Source organism: Neopelma chrysocephalum, unplaced genomic scaffold (assembly GCF_003984885.1).
Source record: "Neopelma chrysocephalum unplaced genomic scaffold, ASM398488v2 Primary Assembly neopelma1_24, whole genome shotgun sequence".
Lineage (NCBI taxonomy): Eukaryota > Metazoa > Chordata > Aves > Passeriformes > Pipridae > Neopelma > Neopelma chrysocephalum.
This window is the reverse complement of record NW_020897693.1, coordinates 11,093,000-11,120,349: the sequence shown is the minus strand read 5'-3', so window position 1 is coordinate 11,120,349 and position 27,350 is coordinate 11,093,000. Positions and strand designations below refer to the sequence as shown.

Sequence of the window (27,350 nt, the reverse complement as noted above, 5' to 3'; positions counted from 1 at the left end):
GGTAGAGTGCCCCCCCTGGGTAGCCAGTACAGGGGACACTGCAGGGAGTGTGTCCTGCAAATCACAAGTGCTGGCTGTGGGCTAGTTTAGCTAGGGTTTGACTTTGGATGATGCAGTCCGTAGCCCATCCTGCACACTAGATGGGGCCAAGGGAGGATTTGCCTGCAAACTACCTCACCTTCAATCTGCCAGACCACAAACTGCTTTGGGAGCAGCCCAGGAGCACCTCTGCTTCCCTCTCAGACATCCTTTTCTATCCACCATATGAAGTATTCTCAGAAATCTGTTTCTAATATTTGCTGTGTCTTTTTAGAGAGCTGTCTTTACACCCAAGCAGATGCTTAATTTTCCTGGCTCCCCCTACTTTTCTCTTTCCCCTCTGCAGCCCTATCTTCTCCCCCAGCTTGAAATGAATCCTGTGCATGCCAAGTCCAGGAAAGACCATGAACTGAAAAGCCTATTAATGAGCTCCTTAGAATGGGTAAGTTTTTATTGATGGGGAAGACCAAAGCAAAAAAGAGCGTTTTTTTAGCATTTTGGGCAGCATCAGGAGACATGCCTCGAGGAAAAGACAAATCCTATCCTTTACACCTGCCTGAAGACACAATTAAACTGCTTCACAGGCACCATTTGAGGTTTGTGAAGGCTATTGTAGAAACAATGCTCAAGTATTTTAGGTCAAAGAAAAGCCAGTTACAGTATCTATATGATCAACAGGTGAGTATCAGAAGCCAAAGCCCAGAGGATGCTCTCAGGCACATGGTGTGATTCTTGGGGTGTCCTCCACAGGGCCAAGAGTTGGACTCCATGATCCTGATGGGTCCCTTCCAACTCAGCATATTCTATGAACTTGGGTGCCCATGCAGGACTTGCAAGTGAATGAAACAACAAGTGACCACTCCAGAAAGAGATGTTGGGGAATGGGATTTTTTTGGCATTCTTCCTGCAAGGCCACCCCAGGGCAATGCCAGGTTCTCCTTCCAATTTTTAAAGCTGTGCTCATTCTTTTGTGTTTTAGGCATGCGACGGATGCATTTACTCTTGGAACAGGGTTTATTAAAAGTCTGACTGGGCATGAAAAGCCAGTCAGCATTCCCTGAAAACCAGAATGTCTTCTAGGCTTGTTGTCTACCTGAGGCCATAACTAAGATCTCTGACATTTTTCAGTTAAAGACTTACCAAAACCAAACAAGTAAAACAAGCTTGTAATTCAGAAGAGATTAGATTGGTCTTAAAGGAGAAATATACAGATATATTTTATTTTTATAAGTAGAAAAATTAAGTATAAAGTTCCTGTAGAACCACTCTTTGCCACAGTAAACATATCAGTCATTTAATAATTTCCCATACTAGCAGGAATGCACACAGCATCTTTTGTAGGAAAATCACTTCTCAAAGGACACCAATTTTGACATTACACAGCTGAACAGCTGCTCATTTCTTTTTTTTCTCTAGTGCCTTGGCCACCACTGCTTTTCCAATAACACTTCCAAGGAAAGACAGGGGAGAACTCCATTTTAGATTAAAAAACATTTCGTTTTTTTTGAGGGCCTTCCCCAGAGACCTATCCAAAGCAACACGCAGTAACAATACAGTGGGTAGTTCTCTTGCCTTGGGAAAGGAGCTCTCTTTAAAGCCCAACTAATTCATTAGAAGGGATTATAGGATTAAAGAGCTCCTAACGGCTAGAGACCCACTTCTACAAGACAGTAATTGTTTATTTCAAGGATAGTGATGCTGCAGCTTTCATGAGCCTCAGAGTTAGTACATCCAGAGATGCACAGGAGATCAGTCAGCTCCCCAGACACCCACTCAGGGAATCCAAAAATGGTTTTGGTACAAGAAAAATCTCTATTAAGTTAATTAGCTTCATGTATGGAAAGTTCAGATTAAGAAGAGGATGTTGCTTTGACGTTGCTTTGCAGGCAGTCACCACTCATGAAATGATCTTCACTTCAGGCTTGGAGTCTTCCAAGGCTCTCAGTTCATCATCCACTTCAGCACTCCACAAAATGTCATACAAACTACACCAAAACAAAAAGGCAAGCAAGGTTTAGTGAGCATCCTCCTGTTAAAGAAAGAGAACAATGCACAGATGGCCAGTATGGGAAGATCATATAACAGGAAGAGCCCCATCTAGGTTTGAGTCTGGCCCAACAGCCAAAAACATGCTTTACAATCCAGAGCCCTATTACTCCCTCACCAGCATCACCCTCTCCTTGTTCTTTGGCCCTGTGGACCAAAGCAGATCAAGGCACCTGTGGTCATGTCACTTGGACATGCAGACAGCATTTGAATCCCCCCTGGTCACTAGTTGCCCTCAGGTGCAATTCCCGGAGAGCCGGTGCATGTGGCCCCCTCCCCACAGCCTCCCAGCTCTCTGAGTTCACCACCTGCCAGGGGGAACACAGTAGGGCCACAAACGTCTCTCACATTAACTGCTGCACGTTGCAGCTGGGATTCCTCAAGGCTTCACAGATCTTCCTGATGCCTTCATCTTCCAGAGGGTTGTAGCTCAGGTCCAGCTCAGTAAGGCACTGCTTGGTGGTCATGATGGTGGCGAGGGTGGCACAGCAGGCTGCCGTCAGATCGCAGTTACCCAGCCTGCAGGGAGAGCAGGGAGAGACACTGCAGTGAGCCATGGCTCCAGGGACCACCAGCCCACCCTCAGACAGCAGACACAGACATCCCTAGCACGGAGCAGCAATCTCTGTGAAGCTGACAGCTCTGAGATATCAGCAGGGGCTGGCCCGTGGTCTCGGCACAGAGACAGCCGCCCTCATGATGACTGCTGAACACCTAGAAGTCCTCCCTAAAGCTTAACAGTGTGTGGCTACAGGGGTAGAAGGAACCCATAGAAGATATTCCCAACTTCAACACCATGCATCATCTTTTTGGTTTGAAGTGATCATAAATCATCTCTAAACTTTAGTACTATGTGAGTACTATTTGAGACTTGCAACAATCTCTCTAAAAAGGGCAATTGAGACCTCTCAGTTGAGAAGCTTTAACTGGTCAGCAAACGTATCTTTCTGGAAGAGACTTCTAGTCTTACTTATGCCTCCCACAACCCATTGGCTCAACTCACTCACTGTAAGACTCAGGCATCGGAGCACAGCTCCGGCTTCTGTCCAGAGGCATGGAGAAAGCACTGAGGTGCCCTGAGCATCACACAGTCCAGAGCTCACTGCCCACCTGGGAAGGGACAGGCAGATGGAGAAGGCAAATCCCACCACAGGGCTGGAGGTAATGCTCCAGATGGCCTCCTACTCCTACCAGTGAGGCTGGATCAGTACTTGTACTTGCACCCATAGGGACTATGGGAATAAGGGGCAACAGGTGAATTCAGGCAGGCTTTGCACTGAGACTGGCAGGCATGAGAATAAGCGCACCACACCTCGATCAGCAGTTCCTCCATCTCAGTGTCCCACCCGAGAGAGGCCCTACACGTGAGTTTGGAGAAGGGCACCAGAAGCTCTACAGTGCACGGCTCCCACAACAAAGCAAGATCACTCCAGCCTCCCCACTCTTTGTCCCAGGTACACTGTGCCATGAACTTTCAGTTCTGCACCTGGGACAGCACCTGGGGACAGCTACGAATGCACTGTCACACAGGTGCCAGCCTGTACTTTCGAGACCATGAGTGACAGAATACATAGAAGAAGGTGTGGCTTCCACTGACTTGCTCCTGGACTACTTAAACATCAGCTTGTGGCACGAATTGTTTCATAACGAACAAAACAAAAATATACCACACTAACACCTATTGCTGTCTCTCTCTCTGCACAGTCTTGGAAGGGTAGCACCGCAAGAGAGAAGATGATTTCTGAGGGTGCACCTTACCATAAGGACTGGATGTTGCAGTTGGGGTGCAGCAGCCCTTCACAGAGGAGTTCAACACCTGCATCTCCCAACTTGTTCTCACCAATGTGCAGTACTTTCAAGTGCTTGTTGGTGCTGAGAGCAGAGCTGACAACCTTGCAGCAAGCAGTCGTGAGCCCGCACTCCCTAACCCTGCAAAGCAAAAGTGACATGAGATCTAGGTGGGAGATCTAGAGAGTATCAGGCACCGTTCCTTTCTCTACATTTGCATAACAGGAGCCCAGGCAGTGGGAACAGAGGAACCAGAATTTTCCCATAATTACTGTACTCCCCTCAACCCCCATCTGCTCCGTTCTTTCTAAGCAGCACCTCTCCCACTCTTATATGTGGGATGTCTGTCTCAGAGCGTGCACCTACGAAAGGCACCTGCCCATCAAGCACAGGGACAATCAAAGATGAAGCACACTGCTCTAACAGTCACTCTTGGCTCCACCATGCACTCCTGAGGTTCACTTCCAAGCCTCCAGTGTAGGGCAAGAACCCAAATGGGGTAGGAGCTGAATTTGCAAAGTAGAAAAGTTCAAGTGTTGCTTGTTCAGTTTCTAAGTGAAAGAACAAATTTCCTCTCCAGGCCACCAGACTGTCCCAGACTAAAGAGTAACACAGTCAACAGGATAGGATGCTGAGAACTGTTTATGTCACTCGAGCTTTCTTTTGGCTGATCAGTGAGAGAGATTAGATCCAGTGGAGAACCTGAGATATCTGATCACAGCACTCAATTTGCTGTTACATGAGGCCTTTCAAATTTCAAAAGTCTCTCAGCTGACATTTGTTGCACAATAAAATACATTAGAAGCTCTACAAGTGATGTTTGGTCTCCTATTAACAGGATTATGGGGCAGATCTTCAAAGTGTCTACAAGTCTAGAAATACAAATACCTTTTAAGTCTGTAAGTCTATAAAAACCCTCTTCAACTCCATAAATCCTTTCATTAACAACCAGCACAAGTTGTTTATACAACCATTGGAACTGAGCATCAATCTGGTGGGCACTACTTCACTTACATCTTTCTTCAGTGAAGCCTTCAAAGAAGGCAGTGGATATGTGAAACTTGACAGCAGCTCACCATAGCTCCTGAAGTTTAGATTTGGGATCCTTGAGCGCCTGACACAGCATTTCCATCCCTGAGTCTCTCAGGTTATTGTCTATTAGACTGATCTCTGTGAGGGTCTCTTTTGTACTGATGAGTCTGGAGAGATCTTTACAGCTAGCACTTGTGAGATCACAGTCCCATAACCTGCAGGGAAGAAAAAAAACATTATTTTCTCCCAAGAATGACTTAGATTAGAAAACAGAATCCTATTTTAGTATTCTGAATTTCTGGTTACATCATCTCATTTTCTTCTATCCTTTACAAAACCCATTCATGCACCATACCACACAGCTTTCTCCTTACTTTCCAATTGTTGCAGCAAAAGCTCTGTTTTTAACACACATGCACAAAAAAAGGAACATGCAATTCTAGTAGACAGATAACAGGAAGCCAAGACAATGCCACCGCAAACTTCCATTCGCACTTTTCCCAGAATCTGATCCAAGTGATTTCAGCATGGCTCTGCTTGCTCATGGTGTCCTCCACCAGTTTTGAGAAGGAACTAATCTGCAGCTGAGACATTCTTTTTTCACTGGGGCGGGGGGGTAACTGAGACACTTTCCACTTAGGAGCGAACCAGCAGCACAACCTCGAAAGCCTGGTGGCTGCACAAGGGATTTAAGAAACCTCTTCCCACCCTTACCACAGCTTCTGGATTTTGCAGTTAGGATGCATCAGTCCTTGGCAAAGCAGAGCCAGCCCGGAGTCCCCGATCTTGTTATCCCCCACAGAGAGATCCATCAGTGATGACTTGTTACTGAGAACAGTGCTAATATCCCGACAGCTGTCGCTGGTTATGCCACAGTTCTCCAGGCTGCATGAAAAAGCATAGTTGGAGTTGCTGCTCCAGACCCACTGTATTAGATACACTCCAACACGCCCAGTTCAGATTGAGAAGGGTCTATGTGCTGCTTCCTTGCTGCAAACCAGTGCAGCCCAGCTGGGCATTGCTAGATCCTGCAAGGCTCAGAGATGATACAGGTGTCCTAGATGGGCTCTGGGTGAGGCAACACACTGCTCCTGCATTTCATGAGGCTGCAGGGCATTTTTACTTTGACTTACCCATTCATAACCATTAAAGCAAGGATCATTCTTGCCAAACTCCCACTTTATATTGATTATCCCTTTTAAGAGGAACTTTTGGCTGTATCGTACAGTGAGTCCCTGCTGAGCTAACCCCTGCTGAACCACAGGGGCAATATAAAATGAATCGTGCTTCTACCCTAAAGCCCTTCAAGGGCTTTACCCCAGATACAAGGCCAAGTCCAGCACCTCTGTTTTGTAGCAGAAAAGGGCTCTAATAAATATGCTCAGCTGGCTAGTAATTCAAAGTTAAGAACTGGAGCCACTGAGGGTACTTGTTCCTCTGCTCTGAGACACTGGCGAGCAGTCCCGGCTTGTAAGTGCTGGTTTAACCTGTGGTACCAAAATCTTCGAAACTGAAAGCCCCACACATTTGTGTACAGCCTCCTGTTACATAAATCTGAGCCCGCAAAAAATCTGGCCTAAATTTCAAGCATTCCTGACAATAATTTTTACTGTCTTATGGATGGTATGACTAGCGGCAGGACTGGTTGAAATTAGAGATGTCCAACTCTTCCTTACTGTAGTAACTCTAGGTTGCAGCTTGACTCCACCAGTCCCCGGCACAGCTGCTTTACAGCTGTATCTCCCAGAGTGTTGTTGCTCAGGCTGAGTTCCTTCAGGGTGGGCTTGCTTTGCAGAGCGGCATTGAGAGCTTCCACAATATCAGCTGTGAGTTCACAATACTCCAGCCTGCAAGAAGAAAAGAAGTCCAGGCAAAAAACCAACTGTCTTTATCACGTCTCACAACCTGCAAGAATCAGCTGTGGGCAAAGTGTGTGTTAGCCAGGGCAGAAAAGATGCCAACATGAGTTGAGACCAGGCAACGCATAAAGACAGAGATAACCATAAGAGTTTTTAACAGCATCTCTCTGCTCATTGCAGGAAGCATTAATTCTTAAACCATATCCTAGGGGACCCTAGCAAGACTAATTACCCACCCATTTTTACACTAATCCTCCATTAAACCACTGCACAGGCTGCCCTGGAGCACATGGCTGAGCTCTACACTGCAACACCATCTCACAGCCTCACCATCGGGCCTTCCTGGCAGGAGCTGGGGGCCAGGATCCCGCTCAGTCAATAAACAAAGACCAAGGGCAGCAGAATCTGATGTCCCCTGGATGTCTAAGAGGTCCTGCATTTACAGCCACTGCTGCCAGGCCAGGAGGCCTAAACAAAGCCTATGGGAACAGACACCCAAGTCTTACAAACCCACGAGACCCACTGGTGTGAATAAGTGTGACACAATTTCAGGTAAAACAAGAAGAAATCCACATCTGGGAACAAAACCCCTGCTTCTCTCAAGGGAAAGACAAGCATGACCTGTCCGATGACCAAAAAATCCCAGTGACTACTTACTGCAGCTTCTGCAGCTTACAGCTGGGGTTCATCATCCCTTGACACAGCACCTTCACTCCAGCAGTTCCTAGTCTGTTGTCACCCACGTGCAGCTCTGTCAGGGATGGCTGTGCACTGAGGACAGACCGCAGGGTCTCACAGCTGGCACTTGTCAGATTGCAGTTTTGCAGCCTGAAGGAGAGAGGCAACCAGGGTGAGGGAAATGCACCCCCAGAATTACAGAGGCTCTTCTCAGAGAGGTGTACCTGCCAAGGTTTGAGCTTGGAAAGGACACCATGGCACTAACCCTCTAGGAAACGATATATCCTGGTTAGTGCTGCTGTTTTACAGATGTTAAAATATTCTCTCAGTATTATATCTGTACCACGAATAATAGCTCCCATGCTTCCTTCAGCATAATTGCTCATACAGCACCTCCAGCAGAATAAATAAGGATCCAGCCTACATGAAGTAGCACCACAACTGCTTTAGAGAAGTGTTTTAATTATCATGAAGCTGATCCCACAGATCATCTTATGATTTCTTGCCCCCTCTAGAAATATGACCCAGAGTAGCTAGAACTTAAAATGTCATCCTACTTGGCTTAAATCCATGGATATCATTTAGATGTTTATTGGTATACTCTAAGAAGGGTCTACGAAGTTGATCCTTCAGCACTCAGGATTGGAGAAGTAGCACAGGAACTGTGCTAGTATTGCTATGGGATGTTTATATAGTTATCGGACAGGACTTTGTGGCAACAGAGAGAGGTCATGAATGGAGGTACTAAGTTTGACTTGGGTTTGTTTGCTCTTTTATTTCCTAAGGCACCTCACTAGAACCCCAAAAACGGACAATTACATTTCTACAGAACTGAGAAAGCCTAATCCAGGCTGTTTCTTGAGCATCTGGAGAAGTGTGAAGCCTAGGACAAACTCTCTGAAAAATTACTTAAGCCTTCCAGTACAGAGTATCACAGTTATTTCTTGAAAGCCCATCAGAGAGTTGCAATTTGATTAGCTTCACAGTCAACTTTCCCTCTGTCTGTGAGTCCTCATTGCAGGGGACACAGAGACTTTGAAGCAGGCATATCTGATTTTTACAAGGTAGTGTCCTAGACCCGCTTTGCAAGCTGGAGGACTCCAGTATCCTGAAGAAGAGATGCTGGACAGAGAAATCATCTCTTTGAGGGCTTCTGAGGAGCAAGGGCAGCAGCCATTGGCTCTGACTAAAGCTCCTGCACCAGGGTTGCTGATGGAAGCCCACTAATGCTATAATGTGGTAGGGTGCCTCTATAAAACATGCTGTCCCAAAACAAGCTGGCTCTGCCCAGCTGAGAAGACATGGCTTGAGACTGGGCCAGTCTGGTAGAATGCAGAAAGGCTGACAGCTCTTGTAAGATCAAGGATCATAAGAACAACCTTTTGCTTGGCTCCCAGAGAAAGGAGAAAGCAAACCAGACCACATGATGAATACCATACTTAATACTGGCAGAAGAGCCCTTTGAAAAATGCATTTGTGACAATGTCAAGTATGTGCTAATGGCAGAGTGGGGGCCCTTTGTGGTCATCCTTCTGTTTAAGCTGGCCTAAACAGATAATTCAGCTGCCTAGACTTCGGAAAGATCTAGCACCTCTTCTAAAGAAAGTCTCCAGAAAGCCTTTGCGTGGCTGGGAAAACCCTACCTGTCCTGGAAAACCCTACCTCTGTGCTGGAAAATGAAGAGAGGCTGATGATCTGGACTATTCCAATAAATATACTACTTACATACAAACTGCTGGGGTTTTCCAGCCATATACCAAGGTAATGGCTGAAATGTATAGTCACGTCTCTTACTACCACCATATACTAGTTTGCCTCATGATTTCACCTGTAGCTGCCTGCAAGCACGTGTAGTGGTGCATACCCTCCCTTCCCTTGGGCCTCGGCCTTGACAAACAGCACCTGGGCTAAGGCCGCTTTGAACTTACAAAAAAACCCACTGTCTGTTCCCAGGAACTAATGCTGTCTAATGAGCTCCTGTTTTTTTAATGAACAGCCTTGGAAACTTATTTTTCTTGCCTGAAAAACAACCCATATAATAACATTTTCCTTATCAAAGTTTCAAAGAAAATTACCGACCAGGATGAAAAATTATTACGACTAAAGCCCACTCTCTCATGACCTTATAAACAGCAGTCCAAAGTGAGACCCTTTGAGCTCTCCTGAACCACAGTGGGCTTCAACCAGAACGAGGCCTCTCAGAGCCAGTGAACTCTGAAGTTGGCTACGCTCAGAGGATTGCCCGAACGACAACGACAGACCCTGGGCTGACACCCCCTCCCGCCTCGAGGCTCAATCCTTCACCCGCTGAGAAGATGCAAAGGCATCTGACGTGAGCACTTCACCAAATTCGAGGGGAATTTTTCACATGTGAATACATTGTACTTACTTATTTAGGTCTGTGTGTGTGCAGGTGTAAATATGCTACACCAAAGGTACTATGATTGTTGCTCTCCTAGATTCTTAAGTACTTTAGATTTGTAAGTTAGGCCTGAGTTAACTGTTGTGCTATAGTAAATTCTAAATGAATACTTTGTTAAATTGTTTAATTTAAACTATTGCTTAAATGCTGTTAAGTTTAAGTGATGTTAAAACCTTTAGGCCTAAACTGTTGGTCAAGTCTGGGGTTCAGGTTAGCAAGGGGGTTTACTCTGAACCTTAAGGCTCAACAGGAGAGTCTTCTTTATTCTTTTTTATCCTTACCATTATCCTTCCTCCCACCCCAGCCTCCATAAAGATAATTTTTGGGTTGACATTGGTTTTAGATTTATTTTAGCTTTTTGTTTGCTTTTTCGCTTTGTGCTTTAACCACCTAGTAAGCAGTAGAGTGAACCTTGCCAATGAACTTTGTTGTGCTTTCATTTTTATATTAAACCTGTTTTGCCAATACCTTTGCCAAGGATTGAAGTGACCTTAAAACACTCATTCACAACAGCATGTTAGAGCAAGACAAAATGGGGCTTTACCATAACTTCTGTAGGCTACAGCTTGGCATCAGCAACCCTTTACACAGGTATTCAACGCCTGCATCTCCCAGTTCATTGTTGTTCAGCTTCAGCTCTGTGAGGGATGGATTTGTACTGATGATGGAAGAGAGATCCTCACAGTTACTGCTGGAGAGATTGCAGTCATCCAACCTGAAAGACACAAAGAGAAGGAGCATTTTAGTCCCCAGAGCTGCTCTGTTCTCCTTGGCTGGAGCATTCCCTTTTAAAGCAAAGTGGGCAATTTAGTCCTCTGCAGTTCCTGGGATGCCTCCATAAGCATGTGCGTGACCTGTTAGGCGTTGCACGGCCCAAAACAAGATATGCTCTCTGCAGGGCTGCAGTACAGGATGGGCTGGGTGGCAGTTCCCCAAGCCTCACTCCTCCTCTGTGCTGCACAGAGGAGGGCACAAATCATTCCCCTTCAGCTGTAGGATGCACCTTCATTTAAACACTCATAGTGGCAAACTGCCTGCCATCTGAGGCCATGTCTAACCAGAGGCAGCTCACAGGCTGTCAGACTGGTTCTGCACTGAGAACAGCCAAGCTGGATCTTCAGCCAGCCCCAGAGACACCCACAAGCAGTTTGGTCTCCTGTAGGTGAGTCATGCTGGTTTGCACCATCTCCCTCCACCGTGAATCTCAGCACACAAACGGTGAGTTTGCAGGATGGCAGCAGCTTCTCCCACTGGACATCAGCGTTTTTCTCGTTGTTGCTAAACTGATGTGGGTTAACTGAATTGAAAGGAGAGCCAAGGAAAGGATCAGGAGCCCAGGACAGGCAGAGAGCTATAGAGGGAGGCAGAAAAGACATGGGGGAAAAGGGAGGTGTCATGAAGAACCCTACAGCCCCAGCCACAGTCAGAACTGCCAAAAGTTGCCTGGTCACTTTTCTTAGACAACAGTATGAAAACTGAGGGTCCACTAGGTTTCTCCTTTCGCCCCTCTGGCAAGAAGACTTGATTCCCAATGAGACTGTGTTCAACACTGATGAAAAATCCATGCTGCAGCCTCTCTCATCCACTACATCTGGAGCAGCCCAGCCTCTGCCCAGGAGACAACCATCCCACTGCCTTCTGCCACCCAGGGCAGGCCTTGGGAAGTCAAGGCCAGGCCCATGAAGCTTGCCTGCAAAAGCTCTTTTGCAAAACAAAAGCAAGCCACCTTCAGCCTGGCTGATGTCCTCCGAAGCATTGCTGGCATGATGTGGGCCATCCTCTCCAGCCTGAGCAGGATGATACCAGCCTGTGGGGTGTGAATTCCCAACCGGCAGAGGCGAAAGACTGCAGGAGCAACTCTTCTGGGCCCTGTCCTACACTTTACACCCCAGGAGAGGGTTCCCTCACACTGTCTGCTCAACAAATAAGGTTGGTACTTCTGAAGGTCAAGTGAAGAATTAAAAGCCAATGGCAGGTGGCTTGTGTGTGACTATTAAGCAAAAGCTAAGACAGCATCTAAGCTGCAGCCCAAAGAATGTGCAACCTAATGAGCACAGGGTGATGTCTTCCCCCTCTTGAGGGAGAAAAGCAGAATAACCAAAATGGTGGTCAAATATTAGATAATCACATCACCTAGCTGAGCTCTATTGCACACCACAGAATCAGGGCAACATTGCTTCATACCAAACAATGTTTATCTGTTGTTGAAAAACTTTAAATTAATTTAACTTTCTGGATAAAAATAGGTAGAATCAATCCTGTTGCTGATCAATTTCTAAGTCCTATGTCAAACAGTTCTGAAGGTGAAGAGCATAGGAGAGAATTGCAACAGTTCTTACTCAGAAGAGATGATACACAACTGGTTACTACCTGATGGTTTTGCAGGATTTCATTGTAGTCAGAAGTTCAGCCCATCTAGATGGGCTCATCTCCTCACACTGGATGTCAAGCTCCATTTTGACAGTTGAGATAAGACCTGAAAATTAAAACAAAACAAAACCACCTTTTTTTTCTAATGGACTGAGAAGCAACAACATCCTCCAACCCCCTCAGCTCTCAGCTATGAGTCACATTGTGCGAAGGGGAGAGATAATATTTTTCCAACACTAGTCTGCTGCAAGTCACTTATAAGCCAGCAGAGTTGGAATGGTATTGTTTGGGACTCGTTAAGGCCGTTCTCCATGAAGGAAATAGGAATGCTGGAGAGATACGGCAACAGTTGGTTATCTGAAAGCTGCTTGTGTGAAACTAGGAAGCTTCTCTTCCCTCTCCAAGGGAGCTTAACCAGAACGAGCTTTTCAGAGGCACTGGTGTTACTCACTATTGCGCTGCTGAGCCACACAGATGCCACCAGCGTGGTGCACCCGATTGACTGTGGAACCTCAAGCTATAATTAAAACTGGGATATTTTTGAGAGAATTAGGGTCAATGAGAAAAATGAGCATGAGAACTGCCTGGGCTCAAATTAAAAATCCTGTGAATCATGTGTCTGTATGTGAGAAGCAAAACCTCGGTGGACGGGAAAAGCGTTCCTTCATGACTTGATTCCAAGGTTTGAAAGGTTGCTCTGGTGGGGCAAGTCAAGTACCAGAAGCTAGTAAGCAGGAATTTTTTTGCTCTGCAGTCAACCTGCATTTCTGAACTGATGTAAACACTGCCCCTTGCAGAGCAGCTCCAGATAAATGTGCACAAAACCACGACAAGGCCAGTAGCTGAGCTCTAGGCTTAGTTTGCAGTGGATGGGAGTAGAAGCTGCGCTGCAGTAGGTGACAAAATGCAGCCTTAGTCTCCTGGTTTGGCCAACATGACTCAGACTACAGGGCATTTGTAAAAGAAATAATCCCCTGAGCTATCACATCGGAATGCGAACTGCAGCTAACCACCGCTTTCCCTCCCAGTCACCTCCTGCTGCCACAGCATCGCGGGTATGCCAAACTCGCTTTTCTCGGAGGCGAGCTCCGCATCAGAGCTCACGTCAGGTCTCGTCCGCAACAAACCCCTCACCCACGTGAGGAGGAGACGCGTCCGACCGCGGGTCTGCGCTCGGGAATCACGGCAGGACGCGGGACACGGCGCACGGCGCCAGCAGGATCATGAGCTCATGGACGTGCTCGGCCTCTGCCCTTCCCAACGCGGGCGCTGCCGGGAATGCCGGCCCACGGCCTCCGTGGGATGGCACCACAGCCCACGTGTCACGGGGTGATGCGGGTCGGAGCAACCCCCGCCCGCGGCGACACGCCAGGGGACACTCAGAGCCCGTCCCAGCGCTGCCCCGCGGGCACACCCGCCATCGCTGCTGCCCCTGCCCGGACCCTGTGCCCGCAGCTCCACCGCCTCCCGACAGCTCCCGCACCGCGGGCAGCGCTTAACTACCGCAACCCTCCTTCCTTCCTTCGCTCCCTTCTTTCCTTCGCTCCTTTACTTCCTCCGTCCCTCCGCCCCAGCCCCCCGGCCCTGCTCCCCCAACTCCTACCGCCGCGCCGCCACCGCGCAGCTGCCGCCGGCTCCTCCCGGCTCCGCCTGGTAGCGCGGCGGGGAGGGGCAGGATTTGTCCCTCCTCCCTCCCCCTTTTTTCCCTTTAACGCCCTTTTCCTCTGTCTCTCCCTTTTTTCCCCGTTTCTCCTCTCTTTCCCCTTTCTTGTGTTTCCCTTTCTTAATATTTTCCTGACTTCTGCCTGCTTACCTTTCCCTCCCTTTTCCTCACTTCTTTTCTCACTTCCCTTTTCCTCCTTTCTTTCCCCCCTCCACTCTCCTTTATATTTTCCTTCATATCTTCTTCCTTCCCTCTTTTTTCCTGTTTTCCTCACATCCTTCTTTTTCCTTTTTCCCTTCTCACCTTCCACTTTCTTCTCTTTTCTGTGCTTCCCCCTTCCCTCTTTTTCTTCCCTTTCCCTCCTCTTTCCTCCCATTTTCTCCCTCCCTCCCTTCCTCCCTCCCTTCCCTCTTTTTCCTGTATTCTCCCCACTTCTCTCTTTTCTCTCCTTTTCCTTCTCTCTTCTTTTCCCTTTCCCTCTTTTGTTCCTTTTCCACCATTCTGTTCTCCTTTTTTCTGCTATCCCTCCTCTTACCCCATTTATTCTCCCTTTTTCCTCTTCTCACCAACTTACCTATTTTCCTTCTCTTTTCCTCCCTTTCCTTCTACTCCCATCCCCTATTGCCCCTGTTTCCCATCCACCCCAATCTCCCCACCCCCACCCGGAGCAGGAGCACTGGGATACACAGGAAACAAGACAGGAGAACAGGAGCAGGAGAAATCCCTATAATGAGGGCATGCACAAAGGATGAGCGTAAAAGCGAGGTGGTGTCCCAGCTGGCTCGAAGGCAACCTCTGCCCCATGCTGGGACCTGGAGGACAATGCGGATGCATCACCCAGGGGAGAGGCACCATGGCGGGGTCTTGGCGGGAGGAAACAGGACCCCGCCTTGTACTTCCCCAGGGAGATCGAAACCGGGGACTGTTTGAACTGGGAACAACAAAAACATCCATTCCTCTGTGGTGTCCCTGCCTTCCACCTTGTGAGACAGCTTGTGCACGGGGGCCCAGCTTGGAGGGCCTGGGATATCCCCGCTCTCCATCCCCGCCACCAGTCCTATCCATGACGCATCTTCTCTCTCTGTCTCCCTCGTTAGCGCAACACGTTGCCCAGCAGACGAGCTGCACCTCGCTGGCACAAAGGCCTCTCTCTGAGCTGTTTGGAACGAAGCCGTGACAGCGATGGAGGATGGGCGCACCAGACTTCTGCCGCTGCCGTGCCTGTCCCCTCCCTAGATTTTCCCCCGACCCCAGTGACCAGCGGCTCTCCCGCACATCCCGCGGCGGGGCAAGGGTGCCAGCGCTTGGCCAGGGCTGGAAGGCATTCGTCATTACTCGGCTCGCTTCCTCCTCCGGCTGCCGGCAACTCCCTGTCTCCCTTTAGTTTCCCAGTACTTTTAGCCCCAGTAAAGCTCATTCAGATTTTCACGAGACAGAGCAAAGAAAGGTTTTGAAGTGCCGAGAGGCTCTAGGCAACATAGTGACTTGCCTCCCTTCCTCCCTCGCCCCCAAAATCTCAGCATCTCCCCGAGTTTTTTCTTCCTACAAACACCCTGTTCCCGTCCCCCTGGCTCACACAACAGTTCAACTAAGCACAACCAGCTGTCGCCTACAAAGGACGGCTTTAAAACGGTTACGTGTTGCCCCCCGGTAAGCAGAAGGGAAAGTTCAGGGAGTTTCAGAGTCTGATTTTGCCGCTGATACGTACCTCGCTCTCGGTGCCGTCCGGGGAACGAAGAAGGCAGAGCTAGCGCCTTCCTGCTGCCGTTACCACGCAACCTCTGCTGTCGTACACATGTTGCCTGCTAGAGGGAGGAAAGCAGTTTTGGGCTGTGACGGGTTTTTTCCTCCCGTGGCAGCTCTTCAGGGGCTTAAGGAGCAAACACTCTGTAAGCGATTGTGTCTGGCTTAGTGACGCACAAAGCGTGATAATGACAGAGGTGGCTTTAACTTCTAACACTGGATCATGTAGCCACTCGACATGGTTTAGCCCAGAGCAAGGAAGTGGTTGCCATTGAAGGATCCATCCGAAAATGAGGCCACCACACTGTTGAAGTGTGGATAGAGATGCTGGAGATTGCATAGTTTCTCCATTCCCCAGGCAAGCCCTGCCCCACCTGGCCAAGGAGTGATGCTGAGCACATTACTGATTACCTGTCACCTCACCTAGGGGTCATCCATCCCACCTCTCAGCAGGGCCTAGGGCACGGGCAGCCCCTTGCTTCTGCACAAGCTGGATGCTCACACTACCTGGAAGGGTCCCTTGGGAACAGCCCTGGTCGTGCCTCCCTAAAGCTGCTGCCTCTCAGCAGCAAGCATGAACCCATTCCTACACCTCCTCCTCCCAAATTCCCACTGGGTCTTCTGCTCCCCAAGGAATGCCCTGCCATCACTCAAGCTGCATCACATGCTAATTGCAGGTTGAAGAAACCTGCTTTCTTTCCCCATCCTCTATGGTGTGAAGATGAATTAATGTTTCAATAGCCTGCAAATGAGCCGGAGGCAGAAGGCCAGCTGCATTTTTCCCTCCCGCAGCTCTTGATGCTGACAGAGGAGATGGCAGCGCAACCTGGGAAACAGAGCCTTTGCTGAGCCCCAGGTGAAGCCCTAGAGGTTTTCCCCCCAGTTAGCTTTATTATCCTTCCTCTGGAGGAGATGGGAACCGACCACCAGAAGAGCTCAACGAGCTAAAACCCACCTTCCTTAGTGCCCAGAAGAGAGCTGAATGCTAGAGAGTGCACCTCTTTCCCATTCCCTCCCAGGAGACACTGGACTGTCCACACAAAGAGTTAGCTAGAACAGTCCTTGTGCCTGTTTCAGGTCTGACCTGAAATCTACTGAACCACAGGCAAAAATTTGGGGCACAAGGTTGGGGATGGCACAAGCTTTTGAGTTCTGCTTATTAGGATGCTCTCTGGGTGAATGCTGTGGCTGGTGAAGGGTGTCTCCACCCTTCTGCATTGGCACGATGCTCCCAGGAAGACCACCAGTGTTAGGAAGAATGAACACTGGCAAGAAGTTGCACCATCTCCTGGTCCACTAGGCATTTTGAAATCAGAGGCCTGTCATTCAGCCAAACAGCAAAGGTCTCATTTCCTATCTCACCCCTGCTGGCATCTCTCTACTGTTGATTCTTGCTCCACTGCACATGCCAGGATTCTCTAAAGGACAAAGTCCAGTGTTTGTTAGAGGTTTCAGAAACCTTTACATCACGTGGACCTCCTGTAGACCTCCTGCCCTTCACAAGGCACCCAATACACACTGGTCTGTGCTTGTGAAATATTGGATTTACAAGCCAAATAGCCATGCCAAAATGTTATCAGCTTTTATCTCTCTGTCATCCCTTTGGCTGTCCTCACTGACAACAAGAGGCATCTTGGGACAAATCTGTTGCTCTCCCCCCAGCAAGCAGGACCAGGCTGTCCTATTCACTGACGTACACGCAAGTCCAGAGGAAACAATGCAAAATGGGGCTAAGAAAGCCAACAGCAAACAGTAGTGAGAAATACATGCATGGGTCTTGCTGCACAAACAGTGGAAGACTCCTGGCATGGAAGGTATGTCCATTTGATTGTTTGTACAGACTCAGGTCTGACTCCTTGAGGAGTCTGATGGGGACTTCTGCCCTGTGTTCCCTTCTTTATCACAATTTTTCCATGTCCATTTTGAGTTCACTCAAATTTATCTCCCCTTTATTTAGGTGCTCCCCTTACGTTGGTCCATCTTGTCCCTGCTGCTTTTGCGCGCGGCTGCCATGGACCCATGAAGTGTAGGTCTTGTGCTGTGGGATCTGAGGAAGTTGAAATATATCTCTGCATTTAAGATGACTTTACTTTTAAAACTAAATTTACACACATAACCCTAGAGCAAACTTACAAAAGGATACTTAAATTAAGGCCATTAGTGTAAGCTGAAAGCTTTGCCTTTTCCCCTCTAGCAGTTTCCTGTTCCATTCTCTCTGCTCTCAAGATGCCTCTGTGCATATATTTAATAGTAATTAAAGACAATAAAATTGTTAAGAGTAGTTGCAGATCTTTTGCTAACTTGACTCTGCCATCCTTACAAGCAAATTCGTTCCATAAATTCAGCCATGGTGATCAAAACAGCGAGTCATAAGCATATACCCAGTTCCATTTGTTGCTCTGAGAGGCTTGTTCTAACTCCTTCTTGATCCATTGCTGGGAGCCATTTGTTCCTTGAGCCTGTGTGTGAACTTGAAGTAAGGCTTTGTAGGGTGAAGAAATGCAAAACTTGAGTCATTCCTGAAGAGCCAGTGGGCTGATTAAGCACTGGGGAACAAAGCATCTGTGGAGCCAGAGAACCCGACACTGTGGCTCAACTGATGTCTCAGGAGCCAAAAAAAAAAAAAAAAAAAAAAAGAGGTCAATAAACAGATGCTGGTAGCAATAGGCTGGGAGCTATGAGGTGGCTGAGTAAGCTTTGGGTTCCTCAGTAAATACAGGAAAATGCTTACCCTGACTCGCATGTGTGCATGCACGCATGCGGATGTTCCATGCTGTGGCAGCTCATTATAGATTCCCACAAGAAAACCATTAGGGAGGAAATTTTTGCTGTTCTGATGTGGTCGGCTTGTTCTTGTAAAAGAAAAGCTGGTCTCTCCATTTCATGCTGGTTTCGTTTTTTGGGGGGAGTGCGGAGCATTATAATGAAATAATGCTGTGACTATATGTGTCATATTTTATCCCTCTGGATACAGTCTTTCACCGTGGGTCCAGTGAAAATGGAGCCCCAAGAAAATGGAGCTTTCCAGATATGTTCATCAACCATTGGACTGCATTGACCTGCAGAAAAAGTACGGTCAGAGGAATTTTTCTCACATCCCTGCTTTTCTGTGTCTTCTGCCTCAGCCCGTGGCAGTCGTTGCCTGCCCGTCTGCAGAGGGCGATGCAGCATCAGTTTGACCAGACTTACCGTCCAGTGGTTTTCCATCACGCCGAGGTTGCCCGTGGTCACCAAGATACTGAAGGGGTTGAGGGTTGAGGTGAGACCAAAGCTAGAGGGAAAATGACAGGACCAGACCAGACACAAATGTATTTCACAACACAGTGTCTTCATGCCAGCTGTGTAGCAGCTGATGAAATAGGAGACCGATGGATTTCACTTTCCTGTTAAATCCTGCTACATAAGAAGAATCAAATCTTTTTTGAAGCTTTAAAGACCACTGTAGTGACAGCTAGTTATTTCATGAATTTGTATGGAACTCAGAAGCCTGAGTTTAAACCAGCTTTAAAAGGCAAGGATGAAATCTTCAAGCTAAAAAAAATCCCAACAACCATACACTCATTTGTTTTTCAGACTTCAGTTTGCGTGTTACAGTTGTCATTTTGTGGAAAGGAATTGTAGATGTCCTCTGCCAGTGGAGACATCTCTTTTTAATCTCTAAGAGATTACCCATGAGAATTCGTGGTTATTTGTGCCAAAAAATCACTTTGAATCATGGAGTCATTAAGGTTGGAAAACACCTCCAAGATCATTGTGTTCAACCCATTGCATCCTCTCTTCAATCCTGTTCTTCTTTGGACTATTAGGAACTAATTGTCAATTAATTCACTGTGAAGGTTTGGGAGTGGGATGTTCTGCAGTTTCCTCATGTGTTGGCGGGGGCCTGCGAGCAAGCTTGAAAGCTGAATTCCACTCTTTGTTATTGAAATTTGCCAGGAAGGTCATTTCCTCATGCATGTAACCCAAGAAAGTGTGCAGAATTGTTTTCCACCTTTGGCTTCCCGTTTAGCTAGTAACTGGGATAGAAATGCCAACTGAGTGTAATCCTGTGGGGTTGGAGTTTTTTCATGATAAACCTTCAGTTTCTAAAAACTGCTTCTCTTTTTCTTTAAAGCCTTTGGTTATTCCTTGGGGCTTTTTGCAGTAGAATAGGAGCAGAATGTGAAGAAATTGAGTATTTTCCTGAACTTAGCACCTGGATAAATTCACTGAGCTTGACTTTTTCTACTAAATGGCACCTACGTCAATGACTCCTTGAGGAGTTTTGATTCCTTCTCAAATTTACTAAAGGCAAATGAGTGTTTCAGCTCTAGTGGAGGCTCCCAGGAAAAGGAGATCTCTGAGGCCTCCTGCTCCTGGATGGGATGAACAGGTAGATGATGGCTGGGGCCACAGCTGCTGGGAAGCACTGGAGGCAGTGGGTAGCTGGTCCCTGCTGCTGGCCTCGTCCAATATCAAATAAGAAAGCAAACGGCCCCCTCAAAGTACCGGGAATAGACAGAGAGCACTCTGCTTGCCTTAAGCATGGGATAGGCACATGTATTATGCAGCCGTATGAGGAGCAGCTGAGGTCACTCATCTGTTCACAGCCTGGAGGAGACTGAGGGGCGACCTCATTGCAGTTACAACTTCCTGGTGAGGGGAAGAGGAGGGGCAGGCACTGATCTCTTTTCTGTGGTGACCAGTGACAGGACCTGAGGGAATGGCCTGAAGTTGTGTCAGGGGAGATTTAGGTTGGATATTAGGGAAAGTTTCTTCACCCAGAGGGTGGTTGGGCACTGGAACAGGCTCCCCAGGGAAGCGGTCACAGCACCAAGCCTGACAGAGTTCAAGAAGCTTTTGGATGATGCTCTCAGGCACATGGTGTGACTCTTGGGATGTCCTGTGCAGGGCTCGGTGATCCTTGTAAGTGCCTTCCAACCCTGGATATTCTGCATGATTCTATGATCTTTAGAAATGCTAAGGAAGCAAATAAGGACATGAAAAATTTAAAAAAGCAAAACCAGTATTGCACTTGTGTACTGTGAAGGAATAGAAGGGCTGCGGCCTGGGGCTGCGGCCTGGCAAAGTAAAGCAGGAAAAGTACTTGGAGAATGCGGGCATCGATCCCGCTACCTCTCGCATGCTAAGCGAGCGCTCTACCATTTGAGCTAATTCCCCACCCTGACTGGGTGCTCTACCGGTGCGCACATATTCTCTTCTCGCGAGACACCGTGCGCTGCCGGCCGTTGCACTTCCCAGTTGGGTCTCCCACTGCGCTTGCGCAGAAGCGCGTCGGCCGGGGCTCGGCGGCGGCGCGCGGCGGGCCGGGCTGGGCTGGGCGCTGGGCGCGCGCCGGGGCAGGAGGATGCGCCCCGCGGTGAGACCCGGAGCGGGGCGGGAATGGGAATGGGGTGGTGGGGGCTGCGAGGGGCTGCACGCTTGGAGGGGCTGCAGAGGGCTGTGTGCTGGGGGCGCTGTACAGGGCTGTGCCTGGGGCGGCTGTGTGTTTGGGAGGCAGGATGCACAGGGCTGTGCACCGGGGGGCTGCGGGGGGGGGGGTCCGAGCGCGGGGCTGTGCTCCCGGCGGACACTCTGCCGGGGGACCGGGATGGTCCTTTGAGCCGCCATGGGGCTGCATTGAGGTCAAAACAGAACGAAACAAACAAACAAAAAGAAACCCCACAAAATACTGAGCCACCTCAGCTGATGGAGCAGCGCGGGAGCGGCCCGGATGGCCGCGGTTACTGTTCGGGGAGGCTTCGCCTTCCCCGCAGCCAGGCACGGTCCTTGCGGGCACAGAGCCCGCACCCCGCCCCGCTGTTCCCTGCGGGAGCTCGGGGGGCTCGGCCTGGGAGCCGAGTGGGCAGCCAGGGGAGCCTCCAAAATACCTGCTGCCGGGGATGCAGCTGGCAGCGATGGTGAGACGGGCGGGCTTGGTCCCTCCGGGTGTCTGGGGCAGTTGGAGATGCGACAGCTCAAGTGCCTGATGAGCCAGCCTGCTGCTGGCAGCTGGTTCCCCCCGCCTTGCCGTGCGTGTTTTCACCTCCTCGGAAAACACCACCCACAAAAGTGGTATCTGGCACCAGGGTGAATCGTGAGGTCTTTTTCCTCAAGAAATCGTTCCGTATGCCCTTGTGCTCTAGCTGAAATAAAGTTAAAGACAACATCTCCTCGCTGGGCAAGGAGGGAGTTGCTTGCTCTGGAACAGGGATTTTTGGGGGCCTGTCGAAATGGCAGATGAGGGCATGTGCTGGAGCCTTCTGGGGAGCTGCATTGATGAGATGGGATTTTGGTGCCCTGTTTTTGGTGGGAAAAGGGGATGCTCTTAATCAGGATGTGCATAGCAAAGCAGGTGAGAGCATTGGGACCTTTCTTTGCCAGCACTGTACTGAGGAAGATGAGGCTATTGATGGGCTTGCCACTTTAATTTAAATCGGTGTTCAGCAGCAGTGATATCCAGGACTTAGTTAAAAACCTGTCATTCTAGTAAATTGCTTGCCTTGTGCTTGGTCACTTTTCCTCCCCTCTGGTGTTCTTGAACAAGAAAAGGCAAAACCAAACTGCATTGATGGCCAATGCAAAATTCTTTCTGAACCAAAGGGATTACCAAATAACCTTGTTGTATAACCTCGATGGTAGCTGCTTAACACCTTGTGTTTGGAAAGCAGCAAAGTCCTGGGCTGAGCTGTCTGGGCTTCAGGCAGTGATGCCTGTCACCAAGTTCTTGCAATTCACTGAGCAGCAGGGAATTTGGCGAGAGCAATGGGACCTGCTGCGGCTTTTGCTCCATTGAATTTCTGAGTCCTTTACACTGTTTGCTTTCCTGCAGTACTTTTGTACTTCTGTCGTGGCTGTGTTCAAGTCATCGTTCTGTTGGATTCAAAACATTCTCTCCTCAATATTACACCCTTCCTAAGGGATTTGCCTTAGTTCTGCCTCTGATATACAAGTTACTTTTTTTCCTGGATGGATTTGCTCAGTGAGCCTCTTCCAGACTGTGAATTTCTGATTAAATACTCCTATATATCAACAGCTTTAAAATTGAAATAGATATAAAACATTTATTTCTTTTCCTTGACAGGTTCTGGTCTATGAGTGGGCTCTGCTTCATGCAGAGTTTGCTTAATAGCTTTTCTGAATGATATTTTACTGAATTACTTGGAATTTTAAATTTACTCCTCTTTTGTTCTTTTCAACATACTGATATGTTGCATCTTACTTTAAAGGGCCCATGAAGCGTGATGTCAGCCCATCGGAAACTGTCCTGCCTTTCATTTATCGTTTTCACAGTTGTGAGCTTCCTTCTTGGTTTTTTTTTTTCAGCAGAGAGAAGATTGGCCAACAAACATGTTCTGAAAGACATGTTTATCTTTTGAAAAAACCCTAACAGCAACCAAACAAGCAGGCAGCCGCACCCATCCAGCAGCATGATTTCTTATCTTGGAGCTTGCCTCATAATTCCGATGGCTCCTTACCTTTATAGGTTTTTTTGAAAAGAAAGTAGTTTTCGTAGCTAGGCTGTTCCACTGGGTGCCAGGCTGAAGAGTATTGCACTTGTGTAATTTTTTTTTATGTGATGTCCTCCTGTCTCTTTTGCATCACCTCCAGCTGCAGGACCCCGTAATCTTACCCATAGGCTTCTCTTTTTTTTCTTTTTTTTTCTGATATGCAGAAAATAGGGAGATGCTTGAGAGTAACGTCTGCTGGCAAATCTCATCTTGGATGTAACCGGTAGTGTTTCACCAGCTCGGCTTTGCAAAACATGAAGTTGACTCTGTGGAGCTGGAAAATATGTTTCAGGCTGTGTTTTGCATAGATGCTCTCAGATGTGAGGTTTCACCACCCGGGTGTTACATGTGTTTTTCCTGTCACGGGGCAGTCTGTCTCTCTGAATCGTTGTGTTGCTGAGAGTAACTGGCAGAGTAAATGCAGGGGCGGGGGGGGGGGAGACAGGACTGCCTTCAGCCTTGCTTGGTCAACCCCAGCCACAGTCCTCCCTCATTTGCACCTTGTGTTGTTTAATACCAAGGTTGTATGGCAGCTTTTCTCACAGCAAAACCTCTTTTTTTTCCTTTTCTTTAGGATTAAAATGGCACCAAAGAGTGTGTGTTAAGATGGACTTTGAAACTCAAAGCTTGTCAGTCCTTCACAGTCACACTGGGGTAATTCCAATGCTTTCCTCTCCTGCCTTTTAATTACAGGAGAGAGGAGTTCAGCTCCCACAGTTCAAGCTGGTAAGGGCATGTCTATACTCTGCAAGTCAGTTGCTTTACCATTTCTATCTTCCACTTGGTTTGGCAGTTCTGTGCTCCTGGTTCTATATATCTGGGGCAAACATTGTTCAAGTTTTGGTGAATTTCTGTTTTCACCTTATGCTCACTCCATGCCAAGATTAGAGAAGTCCCTTTGCAGGTGACTGGGAAAAGCCCATCTAAAGAAGCTTACAGCTGCTCTGTGCAAAGAACAGCCCACAGAGGTGCTGAAACTGCAGAGCTATCAGTGCAGCTTTGCAGTAGGGTTGATTGCTGCATCCCCTTTGGCTTTCAGCAGCCTGTGATGCTCCCAGTTGTCCATTTTGTTGGGTGGTGCAGGGGTGCTTTAAGTATCCAGTTCATGCCACGCTGCAGATTGCTCAACATGGCAGTGCAGTAGCTGCTGTGCGATGGAAGACAGTTTTCTAGAAAGTGCAGGGTAACCTCTCGTGCTGAGGTTAGCAATTTTGGCTGGTTTGCTACAATACACCTCCCCATTTTAAGTAGCAATGGTATTTCTAAAACAAGTGTTCAGACTGGAGTGCTTGCTCTGATTTTCGAGGTGGATGGGTGCTTTCCATAGTTGTGTGTTTGCTTTGACACCCTCAGTGTGAGGTATTTGTAGAAGGACTGCTGTAGACTGGCCTCCCCGAGTGCCAGCCACGCTTGCCGGCTCTGCATCCCGCTGGGTTGCTCCTGCGCGTGCCATCCCCCTCTGCACTGCAGAAGAGCTAAATCAGGGTTAGAAGAAAGCTGGCAAGACGCCTGGATGTTCCTAGAAAGATATTGATTGCCCTGGACAGTTTGGGGTTGTTTCTTTTGTTTCCCTGGCTCTCGTCACGGGGTCGGGCTCGTTAGGGCTGCAGCTCACTGGAGGATGGAGAAACAGTGCCGGCTTTTCGGACTGAGGCTGGAGTGGAGCCATCCCAGCCCGCTTCTCTCAAGTGTTAAGTCTGAAGCAGCCTGCCTGGTAATTCCATTAATGGGAGCCTAGTGCCAGAGAGATAAATGTAATTCCAGGGTAAAGCCGACGCTCGGGCTCAAATGGAGAGGATTTGCTGGTTCTCCCGGGTGCACTGCTGTGAGTAATGTACTCCAGTATTACCCACAGACTATGTTTAAAGTCTAGATGTCAGTGTAAAGATTGGGCAGTGATAAAAAAATTTGCTGCTAAATCTGCATGTGAAGAAATCCTTAGCTCCAGAGCCTACCAGAGGCAATGGGTTTGACCAGGAATAAAATTTCCCTGCTTAACTCCTGATGTGCTGCATGGCATCGAGCTAAGGAGCCAGCTGACCCTGGAGACAGCTTCCATGGGCTATTGCCAGAACAAGATTCCTGTATATAAGCAATGCAGAGCAGAAATTATATACCCTGTGCGTGTCACATCAGAAAGCTTGCAAGCCCCTCAGAGCTAGCCACCACAATTGCAAGTAGCACAAGCTCCTCCACAGTTTTGGATGTGGTCCACGCTTGAATTCAGAGGTTACGGTCCTGGCCACCTGTTTGCTCAGTTTGATTTCTTTTTGATTTGCAGACCACATGTTCCTGTTTGTAGTTGTATAATACCCTTGTGGCACGATCATCAAATCTTGTGTTGAAAAAGAATGGTTAATTGGGATATTTTTAGTTCTCCTTGTGTCTCAGAACCTGGAAGTCAAACACAGGAGCCAGCACCATTCAGCTTTATGTCGAGGAGCTTCCTGTGCTGTAGGCAGCTGCCAAGCAGTTGTGTCCAGCAAGGTGAGAGCTCACAGCACCAGTGAGTCGCAGTGCTCTGGTACCCCAAAATTCTAGCAAACAAGATACTTGCCCCCATCTTTTGAAGCTCAGTACAGGATTTTCCTTGTGGGAGACTACTTGTCATCAGTCCAAAGTGGAGGGGGGAAAAAAAGTCCATGAAGAGGAAGCAGGTGCTAGGAATGCTCAGCCCCTCACGTACCCTCATCACTCCAGCTTTCTCCAAGTATCCCTCAGTACAAATTTGATCTCCTTAGGACTTGGGTCCCTGCTGGCATCCTGACAGCAGAATTAAAGCCTCAAAAGGCTTGTTTGTTGGTGGTTTCAGCAGCTTGCCGATGCCTCCTCTGCTGTAAAAGGTGTGGGGGAGAGTTGTCTGTTGAGCAAAGCGAGGTGCACACTTTGCTGGTGACCTTGCAGCAGCTGGGACAGCCATCCTAAGTCCCCAGCCTGCTCGTGTATCTCTTACTTCTCTTTGCAGGAGCTGTGCACATGTGCCTGCCTTCTTCATGCACGTGCTTTGGGCCAGTTCACTCACCAGAAATCAGCAGAATCAAGATCAGCTTGCCATGAAATACAGCAGGTGGAATTTGAAGTTGAATTAGGAGTAGGAAAGGGGGCATGCGTAACATATAGCTGAGAAAACCAATAAGCGTCACAAGACCTTAACCACTGAAGGGGCTGAACTTGTTTCCAGCTGATGTGTTTAAAATGTGATTAGTCACCTCTTAAAGTAGGGTGCCGTAATCCAGTTTCTGTGGAAAAAATTGCACCATATGTCTGTCAAGACAAGTGGTGGACTCTGCTCGGAAGTGTGTGTGTGCTTTCAGGCTCGGTCTGTAAATCCCTTCAACTCTTTGCAGACTCATGAGAACTCGTGGAGTTTTCTTTCCTGCAGCGTTGCCCTCATCATGCTTTTAATATCCAAAGGTCTGGATGGAAATTGTTATTGTTGTGCCCTCTTGTGTGCCAGCACTCAGTCTGATGGCAGGCAGAGTCTTGGTGGCAGCCAGATGGGAGATGGGATTGGGAGTATCTGTCCCCCTCTGGCCCTGGTGGACTGTTGTCAGCTTCCTATGTGTCTAAGGAAACAATTTTCCAAGTCTTAAGTCTGGATTTTACAGGGATCTCTTCTCTTACTGCTTTGCTGCCTTGGGCATGGATGCTGGCTGGATCTTCACTGACCTCTTCCTGTGGCATATCCAAGCAGTCCAGTCCTGGTCACCTCTTGCAGGGTGCTGGATCTGGCATGGGGTCAGCTAGATGGACAGAGAGGTCCATACCCAGAGAGGCTGGGCAGGAGGAGTGATTGCCCCTCCAGCCCTTGACTGGGAAATGTGTTCCTGGTTTGTGGCTCAAACAATGCTGCTAGTCCATCTTCTCTGACTGCTGGAAGTGGCAGACTGAAATGAAAAGATTGGGTTAGCCAGTATCCTGCTTGAGCTGAGAGAGAATGAATTTAGCTGTTCTTGGTTTATTTCAAGAAATTGTATTAAGAAATGAGCCAAGAGGCTGTGCACCAGAGGCTGCTCCCGCTGCAGATGTCTGCTTGCAACGTTGTGTTGCAGAGCAATTCCTTCTGGTGTTGCAAAGCTGGTGGTGAAAGCAGAACTGTGGCACGGGCCAGGAGACCTCTGTGGAGGTGCAGCCGAAGGGCTCGCTTGATTGCTTTGGCAGCTCGTCTTTAGTTAGAACCAGGTGTGGGCATTGCTTCCATCTGTTACCACTGGTCTCTT

The 27,350-nt window shown here is 48.3% G+C and overlaps 2 protein-coding genes and 1 non-coding gene across 6 annotated transcripts in view; 1 reads left to right on the top strand and 2 right to left on the bottom strand.

The window, feature by feature from the left end:
- Positions 1–1,231: 1,231 nt before the first annotated feature.
- RNH1 (ribonuclease/angiogenin inhibitor 1) lies at positions 1,232–15,687 on the bottom strand. 2 transcript variants are annotated; one of them, XM_027703458.1, is made up of 10 exons: positions 15,606–15,687; positions 12,235–12,340; positions 10,409–10,579; positions 7,422–7,592; positions 6,582–6,752; positions 5,620–5,790; positions 4,950–5,120; positions 3,844–4,014; positions 2,434–2,604; positions 1,232–2,024 (listed from the first exon to the last, which is right to left on the bottom strand). In XM_027703458.1, the coding sequence occupies exons 2-10, from the start codon at positions 12,318–12,320 to the stop codon at positions 1,937–1,939; spliced, it is 1,371 nt and encodes a 456-aa protein (XP_027559259.1). In that variant the 5' UTR covers positions 12,321–12,340; positions 15,606–15,687; the 3' UTR covers positions 1,232–1,936. The 2 variants fall into 2 exon arrangements, with proteins under 2 accessions (XP_027559259.1, XP_027559250.1); XM_027703449.1 differs by lacking the exon at positions 15,606–15,687 and adding an exon at positions 13,838–13,896.
- Positions 15,688–20,727: 5,040 nt separating this feature from the next.
- TRNAA-AGC lies at positions 20,728–20,800 on the bottom strand. Its single transcript has one exon. It is a non-coding gene; the product is annotated as a tRNA-Ala (tRNA).
- Positions 20,801–20,932: 132 nt separating this feature from the next.
- The window catches only part of LOC113977296 (USP6 N-terminal-like protein), a 77,680-nt gene continuing 71,262 nt past the window's right edge, over positions 20,933–27,350 (top strand). For all 3 annotated transcript variants that reach the window (XM_027703299.1, XM_027703324.1, XM_027703307.1), the window contains exon 1: positions 20,933–20,999. The gene's annotated coding sequence lies outside the window, so the exon portion shown is untranslated. The remainder of the gene's footprint in view (positions 21,000–27,350) is intronic.